General features: G+C 37.1%; 1 protein-coding gene across 2 annotated transcripts; it reads left to right on the top strand.

Annotated features, from left to right (window-relative positions):
* Positions 1-645: 645 nt before the first annotated feature.
* On the top strand, positions 646-9177 carry LOC131160639 (RNA polymerase II transcriptional coactivator KIWI-like). 2 transcript variants are annotated; one of them, XM_058116490.1, is made up of 5 exons: positions 646-849; positions 941-1079; positions 1222-1327; positions 8748-8770; positions 8868-9177. In XM_058116490.1, the coding sequence occupies exons 2-5, from the start codon at positions 954-956 to the stop codon at positions 8925-8927; spliced, it is 315 nt and encodes a 104-aa protein (XP_057972473.1). In that variant the 5' UTR covers positions 646-849; positions 941-953; the 3' UTR covers positions 8928-9177. The 2 variants fall into 2 exon arrangements, with proteins under 2 accessions (XP_057972473.1, XP_057972471.1); XM_058116488.1 differs by having other exon boundaries at positions 8748-9177.
* Positions 9178-9523: the final 346 nt, after the last annotated feature.

Below are 9523 nucleotides of genomic sequence, written 5' to 3'. Positions count from 1 at the left end.
GGTGAGAGTTCTCTGTAAACCAGCGGGAACCGTGGATGGTAATGGAGATGTGTCCCGGGAGTCGGGTTTGCCGAACGTCCAACTGATGCACAGAAGTCGTGTCTGCATCTAGACTTTACCCTGATCAGCGAGACCTGGGGGCGGAGGACGCTGATCCGTAGGTTGATGTCGCACTAAGGGGTCTAAAGGGCTCGTTGGTAGCCGGAATTCCTATCATTCTATGTAATCAAAAAAAAAAATCAAAATGTCCTCTCTTTTTATAAAACAAAACTTAACATATAAGTGGATTGAGTTAACCAACTATTAATAATTTCTTTTAATTGATTTATAACTCATTTATAAAAAACCTTACTCGGCATCCTATGTGTAAATTCGAATGAATTATAATTTTTTTAATTTAAAATTAGCAGATATTACATAATTTTTATAATAAATTAATGAATCTTTTAGAGTACGTTTGAATCCAAATTTTTACTTTGAGAGAGAGAAGTATTTATTTTCTGCCCTATTTTCTCTAAATATCAATTGTTAAAATCAAAATTGACTATGGTGTAATTAAAATTTGAGAGAATAAATGTTAATAATGGGTTAACTTAAATTTTGTTTATTAATTTTAAATTCTTCCCTTAATATTTTTTAAATTTCAAACGAACCTTAATAAAAAAAGTTCGAAAAACAGAAGAACACCAAAGCGCAAAGGATTGTAATTTTTCAAAAAACGAAGTATAAAATTAGAACTGTGAACCGCCCTTGTTTAGCTGTGAGCATCACTGCAGGGCGTCGCCGGAGCAACCTGAGGCAGCCGCGGCACCGGAATCGGCAACTGCTCTCTCTCTCTCTAGCGACAAGGTTGCTCAATTTCTTCTTCTTTTGTTTCCATCTCCCTGTATTTCTGTAGTTTCTCTGTCTAGGGTTTTGTTTACTCTGCGTAGTCTTGCAGACAGAAAAGGGAAATGTCAAGTAGGGGCAAGAGAAAGGAAGACGACTACGCCTCCGACGGCGACTCCGACGGCCATGCACCAACCAAGAAGACCTCCAGGAGGGACGCCGATGATTCTGACCACGTCGTCGTCTGCGAGGTCTCTAGACCTTTTCTCTCTCCCTCTCTCTCTCTCTCTCTCTCTCTCTCTCTCTCTCTCTCCTCTCTCTCCTCTCTCTCTCTCTCTCTCTCTCTCCCTCTCTCTCGTTTTGAAGTTCTGTTTCGTGTTGGGTTTTTGGTAGTTATCGAGAAACAGGAGAGTTGCTGTTAGGAACTGGCAAGGAAAAGTGTTTGTGGATATTCGAGAATTCTACGACAAGGATGGAAAGCAAATGCCTGGCAAGAAAGGTTCTATTCTCCTTCTCCTTCTCCTCCTTCCTCATTGCTTCTAATTTTGATTCTTTGACAAACTTAGAGTTTTTTGCATTCGCTTCGTTTGTCTACTTGATTTATGCAATTTCTGCTTGATTTTTGGCTGATTTCACCTGGGTAGTGACTGTCTCAATGTCTTTTAGTGGTTCGAGTAAACTGTGGGAATTTTTTAATTTGCTTTTTTTTTTTTCTTGCATTTATGAGCTATGATACAGCAAATGCGATTTTTTATTTTGGAAGCAAGAAAATGGGCTTTTTGAAATGCCTATCATTATTGATGCCAACGAGCAAGGAATGTACTTCCAAACTGATTATCAACTGGCCCCTAGTTAATTCAGGGCTTACTTGATGATGCATTGATGGGGTTACAATAGTAAAGATTTATCACCTGGGCATATGAAAAGTAGCATACTGGGAGATGTAAGTTTAGGTCAATGAAGCTTGGAAATCACTTTGCCATTTGATGTTGGTATGTTTTTACTTCATAATGGCAGTTCTAACACCAATCTTCTGTTAGGTCATGTTTTCTCTCCTTTTCTTTAAGTAGTCAATGGCCCAAACATGTGCTTGGGGTAGTGGGATGATAAGGCAAGGCTTCCTTAGTTTTATTATCCTAGCTTTCTTTGCTTTTTAGTTTGCCTTTGGCAGACCTGAACAATGTCTTTCTCCCAAACAGGTTGAAGTTTTGGAGGTCTTTGGCTCCATTTTTTTATGGGAATAATGTTTTTTTTATTAAATTGTCCTTCGTCAGACCATGGAGAAATGTCTTGAAGGGATTGAAATTCATCTTCATTACTATGGGAACGACTGACGGTAGTTTCTGCTACCACTTGGAAATGGTGATATATTTTGGGAACTTGCTGCATCAGTTGCTATTTTTAATTTGTTAAAATCAACAGAAGGTGATGATGTTGTTGACATTAGGGTTGACATTGGATGAAAGGATGCTTTTGAAGCCCGGGGAAGGAAATATCAATGCTGACCTCTTATTGGAGAGATTCTACAATAACAACGACCATGGCAGCAGCAGCAGCTAAAAACCTCAAGTTATATTTTATGTCCAAAAGAAGGAAAAAAAAAAAAAAACCTGAAGTCCTATTAGATAGGTGCACTATATGAGTCTCTTTTGATAATTTTTCACCATTTGGCAACGTCTTCTAAGAGTTGGACTTCTGTCAAATCCCTCGTAGTACCTTCTTCCAAGTTACTCCAGGCCTATCGTCTCTGTCATATAACTTCTAATGTCATTTAATCACTTTCTCTTGGGGGCATTAGTTGCATTATCTGGTCCCTGTTGTGTGTCCAAACATGGAGATGTGGAAAGGAAAATTGGAGTGTTGAAAACTTCTACATATATTGAATACTCCACCTTGATGTCATTGTGGAACTTGTACATATTGCATAGGTTTACAATTATGCTCTATTTTTTAATTTTTTAGTTTATTCATAGATATGATTTTGATTTCCTTTTTGCAATTTGCAGATTCAATATATGGGGTTAAATTTAAGGACACATTGATCTTTGCAAGTATTGGTTGAGAAAGGACATAGGAGTGGGGCTAGAAGTAGTAGGAAATGGTTTTAGCCGAATTTTGCCCATGTCCTTTTTGTCTATGTACTATTTTGTCAAGAGTGGGAGAGCGTAGAGGTCAAACAGAGTGAACTGAGATGCATAGAGATAGAAGAAGAAAGGGATACTAACAGGAAATAATGCCCCTAGGGCAACACATTACTGAATTCAAATTCAGGACCCAATTCTCCAATAAACACAATAGTACTCGTGAGTTTTTTAACACTAACTTTTCTGGAAGTGAAACACAAACATGCTCGGACACTAATATGACTAAAAAGACTAATTTCCTGGTCATTATCTAAGTAAAGTAAGAAATAATATTTTAAGAATATGGTCCTACACCTACAAATAATAAATTTTAAAAATGTGAGAACATCCACATAAATGTTCCAAATTCATGCCTTAATAACCCCAAAATTTGGGCCTTTGGCTTGGGCTTGCTTCTCTAGATTGGGAAAAACTTGATACCAAGTTTTGAAGTATGTTACGATGTGAAGCATGAACAAGCTAACTGTAGGAGATACCAATTTCACATTCTTGCTAATGCACAAAAAAGATATCAAATTAGTTCGTCGATTGGAATGGTGAATGGGGGAGGGATAATGAACTCTGATAATTGAAACATCATAACATTCATGGACATTATGGCCACTTGCTTATCCTTTATTGAGTCATTATCTTTTATTAGTTTGGGTAGTTCTTGGCGGTCAATATTCTCTTTTTCCTTTGCAACTTCCATAGGCTTCTAAAATTCGTCATGCCTAACCATTAGAAAATCATCTTTGTTTGTCTACATGAGCTTTGACTTAAAGAGATGGAAAGTTGTGCTTGTTCTAGAAGTGTTAAATCCATGACTGTATGCAGAGAGATTTAATTAGCTTATTGTTGACGACTGCAATTTAAATTGTTTATTCAATCGAGACATCCTTATTATCACCCGAAGTGTTCTCAATTTCTGCATCCTCTTATAATTGGGTCTTAACATTTTCTATTTACCAGATGTGGGTTAAGATATGAGCAAGACATGTTGACTGGGTTAAGAGCTCTAGATGAAAGGAAAGGGTGATGAACTAAATTTGCTGGGTTGTGTTCTAAAGGTGCAGTGTGCTGGTTCTTTGTTTAAAGAATTAGAGGTGGACCACAGATTGTACTGGTTTTGGGGAACTTTCATTGCTGGGTTTGGCTAATGCATGGGTTAAATTAAACAGATATGCTTGTGTTAGAAATGGGCCTGGCATAAGTTTGGAACTTGAAATCAGGCTTGATTTTTTTCATGATGTCAGTACAGTAAGCATTTTGGATACGATTAACTGTTGTGAGTGAGGTTGAGTAAGAGCTTAAAGTTACCCTTGAATCTCCATAGCCACCAGGCAGCAGTAGCAAGGATTGATGGCCACAGGATACCATGCGTCTCTCCTGTGTCTCTCATCAGATTAAACTCCACCCTCTAGCACAAATTGCTAGTGACAAATACTTTATTCCTAGCCCAAACCAGACCATTCCAAACTTCCGAAGCCAATACACTTGTGAAGCAAGTGGATTTTGTCTTCCACAGACTGAAACAAGTGTTCTCCACACAAACCCCTCTGGCTTCTAGCCACATTAATTAGAATTCTATAAACCTGCTAATGAAATATCTAATCTTTTTAGGAGCTTGAAGGATCCAAATGGCTTTCAAAATGTTGCTTTTAGTATTGCTTTTATTGATATGATAAATATTTGCATTATTGTAGGCTGTTTTGACTGCAAACTCTCCATTACCAGTGCTATTCCATGCAATCAAGTCTTTCTTCAGTCAGAACATTAGAGAGATGAACAGCAACCATCTTCAAATAAATTACTTGAGGGAGTAAATTTCCAATCTCATTCCACTTCCGTCCTATAGCTGGATTCCAGGAATTGGAAACCATCCTGATCTTACCGGCCTCATCAATGTCCACATCAGCCAAAGTTGTTAAGAACGTCTTCCAACCAAGGCTCAGTCCAGAACAATTCAGCCCCCATATTAACATCCTTTGCATGTGATAGTGGTCCATTGTTGGATGAGATTTGTGAAAATTGGATTATGCTTCCAACTCCTCTGATGCACTTGGAGGAGGGAGATTTGGGTGTAGAATTGGCTGTGCCTAATTAATCTGGGGATGGGTTATTATCCCCTCCTATGAAGGAGGTTAGTGCGTAATATGTTGGTGCCTGAAACTTCTGGATGATATGGGATTGTGGCTGATTGATCCTGGAGGGAATGGAGTTCGATTGGATGGGGCTAAAAGAAAATTGACTTTAGCGACTCAGTGGAACTAGCATGACCACAGAGCTCTATTGATTACACAGGAAAGGGCTTAAATAGGGATTTCTCAATTAGGGTTTGCTAGTTTTTGTTTTATTTAAGTATCATCTTTTATTTTTTCTCTTGTTTTCTTTTCTTTTTCCTGCTATGAGGATCTCTTTTCGTCTACTCTTTTCGTATGTTGTAATTCTCTTTATTCTCTTTCTTAACTTATTTCATTTGCAGTAAAAGAGAACGTCTGAGACCTTGTTTCTTTTACAAATCTGATGATAGATTGAGCTTGGAATCTAAGCTGTCTGCGTCCATAATTAGGGACAGCTGAGGTGATGGAATTAGCAAGGGTGGTTTCCCAGCTAGAGAAAATTTCTGTGCCTTCCGTCCCCTAGTCTACTCCAAACATGATCCAAAATAAACTGAATGTCTCCTTATTCATTCTATTCTGCGATGTAGGCATGTCCAAATATTTGCCCAAAGCCTGGATCAAGGGAATTTGCACCTCATAACTTATAGCATTAGCAAGGCTTGAGGAAGTATTGTTAAAGACAAATTCTAGACTTATTGAAACTCACCTTTTGACGCAACCTAAAGCTGGATGACTCTAGGAAGCTTCAGAGTTCAGATATTTTGGCTTTGATCCATGCCTGCTTCTGCAAAAAAAAAACATCATTAGCAAAGAAAAGATGGGAGAGGCTAGGCTTTACTTTCAACAAGAAAATAGGTTTTCACAATTTATCTTGAGCTGCAATATTATTTCTTGAAGCGTACGGTTCCATGCACAAAACAAATATGTGAAGCAAAAGCAGATCATCCTGCTGAATACCCCTAGATGGCACAAGATCGTTAGTAGCTTCCCTGTTCCAAACTACTCTTGTTGTAGGCTGAGTAATGCACTTAATAATTATTAAACTGATCCAGTTGCTTGGGAGTTGGGTACCAATTTTCTCAAGCTTGTTCGTTAAAATCCTAACTTGATAGGCTTTTTTGAGGCACATTATTAAAATCATGGTCCCTTCTTCCCCACCTTCTCATGTTTTTGAAGGTTATGCTCTATTAAGCTGTTAAAATTGAACTTCAAATTAAATTTCAAGGCTTCCTAAGTATGATAATTTCAATGTCAATTTTGATTTTGATTTTAAAAAAGGATGGAAATCAGTAATAAAGCACTGAATTTTCTTATACAACTTTTTTTTATGGAACTTTAGAAACCCTTAATAAACATAATATGTAAGATTTAGAACTAATATGCTGTAATTAAAATACATCAATGACAGGTATGTGATATATTAGACACAATGACTTTAATACAATAATAATACTAATCAATTTCAATCAATATATAATTCATAAAGCAGCTAAGAGGTAGTTACTATGCAAATACAGCTAGTTAGGACATAAAAGATGGAATAAAATGTTGTAGCTTCTAATATCAAAGTTTAATTTTGCAGAAAATTTCAAAATTGCAAAATTTATCATTCCTTCAGTTTGGGTTTTGAATCTCAAGCTTTAATTTCAAGGAAACTTTGTTCAAGTAGTCAAAATTTTAAAATATTGTTGAAGTTTCAAAATTTCAATAAATTTCAGATGATTCATGGAAATTTCATCAGAAATTTTGTAAGATGGAAATCAACTGCCGTATTTCAATTTCATTGATGACCGAAAGTGGAAATTTTGACAAATTCCTGGAAATTTAAGACTATGGTTAAACTGTTAAAGGCTAGGATATCAGATTGCATTGCTGCAATAGAAAGAAAATGAAATGTGAGAATTGGAGAAATTAAAATAGTTCCATCAATTATGATGGGAGGGATTTGAAGAAGGGTTTCCCCAACAAGTCATCTTAGTTTTTTTTTACTTTTCTTCCCCCAACTTTCCTGCTTTATTTTTGCTTTTATCCTTTTTTTTTTTAGGAGCTTCCTTGTTTACCATTCTTCCTTAATAAAATTTCTTTTGTTATTTAAAAATATCTGTAGGGTTCTAATGCTACTGACAGGATTTCCCCAAGGCACTCACATTGTGTGCCTTGTTCCTTCTGTTTGTGTGTTAGAGGCAAAGTACCTCATGGAAGGTCCCCCATCTTGGCACTTGAAAAGTGCCAGCCCTACACCTGAGGTGCTTTGACCACCTTGCTTTAGATCAGGGTCAAAGTCATCCCTTCCATTTCTAATATCAATCTTTCGTGAAAAAAAAGGGCAGCCCGGTGTACAAAGCTCCCGCATATGCAGGGTCCGGGGAAGGGGCGGACCACAATGAGTCTATAGTATGCGGCCTTACGTCGCATTTTTACAAAAGGCTGTTTCCACGCCTCGAACCTGTGATCTAAAAATAGGATAAACTAAGAGCAGCTAGTACTCTGCAACAGCATGATCTATTATTTCAATTCCTAAGAAGCAATACTTTGTCGCTGTGTTTTTTTTTCGTTTCCTTTTCTCACAAAATCCTTATTCCAAATGAAGTTGCAGTATTTTGTATGTATGTGAGAAGTGCTCCCACCTAATGGGATTCAAGGCTTGGTTTTTTTTTTTTGTTGTTGTATTATTTGGGAAGTGCTCCATTAAGACTTGCAACAAATGGAGCCACAGGATTGTTCCTCACTTTGACCCAATCAAGTTTTGTCAGTTGTCAGTTTCTCCTGCTTTTTTAAGAAAATACCTTGTTCAAGCCCTTTGATATATTTGACTTCATTTAAGAATTCCTAAGAGATCCTTGCTAATGCATAACTTCACTTTTTGTGTGCCTTCTGGCTAATATTTATGTTGGCAAATTATAGTTTATCTACCTGAGTTAGCAATAATTGGTGGGACCTCCCATGATGTTAATTGACTCCATTATTCACCTCCCCTCCAATCTGTTCATTGTTTAATGTGGTTGTGAAAAGTGATGATATTATCATATCAATGATATTTTGTTTTAAGAGGTAAATTTTGCTCAAAATTGCAATTTGAAAAGGCATGTTCGTTTAAAATTATGCCCTTGGAGTATAAATTTGCTTACTTGCAACAAAAAGATAATTTTTGGTGAAAAAATGTCCAAATTTAGGGAACTTTTCCTTTTAAGTTGCTGAACTTTTCATATCTATAGTCGATGGATAATAGGCAGTGGGGGTTGTAAGTGATATTCAATGGGCCTCAATAGAGGTCAACATGCACATTAGGGGAGGTCCCTGCAATTTTGAAACTTGGAAAGATGTCTGTGATTTTCACTCAGATTTTGAGAGTCAAATGTTCTTAAAGGTTCAACTTGTGTTAAGATTCAGATCAGATTTCCATCAATAAGAAACTTTAGTGTTGGGTATTTTTTGGTAATTGAAGAGGTTTAGCAGGGCAATTTGTCTTGCCTAACTATTTGTCCCTGCCTCTCTCCCTACCTCTTTTTCTCTTAATCATGCTCAGCAAAGTTGTGTTTGTGCTTTTCAGTTATTTTTGCAATATTTTGACTGATTATGTATTGGCTCACAACGTCTAGAGAGTTCTCTTGAGTTGATTTGTGCTTTTCTTTACAAGTTAGACATGCATTGACATGGTTGTACTCTGTTTCAGGGATCTCACTCTCCATGGATCAGGTAGGGGGTGTCTATAATCATGTCCATCCTTTCATTGTTATTTACATTAATTTTAATTTTTGCAGTATTTTAACTTAACTTTTTCTTGTGAAAAAAGTGGAAAGTACTTCGGGATCATTTGGAAGAAATTGACGAGGCAGTGAATGAGAATTCTTAGGACGTATGGGTACACATCCTTCTGTCAGATATTACTGAAGTGGAGAGTATGAAGGATCTTTTTGCCCACGCCTTTATGGTTGCCAAAACTAGTTGGACATATTTGGATAATCCTAAGATGTTTTGTGTTCACTTGGCTAGCTGCAATCATAGAATTGAACTGCTTAGCGATTGGGAGAGCTGGCCTTTAATGTATGTGATATACTGTATTTAACTGTCTTTTCAATGTTTAAATGGTTGGAGAATTTCAATGAGTGGGTCTAATCGTGATTTGGAATCGTGGACTATCAGTTGTGAGTTAATGGTTGGGTGATATCAAGCATTTCTCATATTGATCTCGCCCCAGCCCAAGGCATGCCTTGATGATCAAGCAGTAGCTGTGTTTGTAATCGCATGCAAATGCCTTCATTTCAAGAAGTCATTATTTGTGTCGACTGTGTCTCTGTGAAGACCCCATTTAGTATGTGTGCTAATAGTAAAGAAAACTGAATTGGAGTTGTTTCCAAAAGCCTTCAAAGCATCCCCTGTTCTCACGAACAGAATACGTAAGGGCTCGAGTTTCACCCACGACATCCTACCTCTACTTTTCCTTATATT

Source organism: Malania oleifera, chromosome 7 (assembly GCF_029873635.1).
Source record: "Malania oleifera isolate guangnan ecotype guangnan chromosome 7, ASM2987363v1, whole genome shotgun sequence".
Lineage (NCBI taxonomy): Eukaryota > Viridiplantae > Streptophyta > Magnoliopsida > Santalales > Ximeniaceae > Malania > Malania oleifera.
Note: the sequence above shows the minus strand (reverse complement) of the source record. Positions and strands in the feature narration are given on the sequence as shown.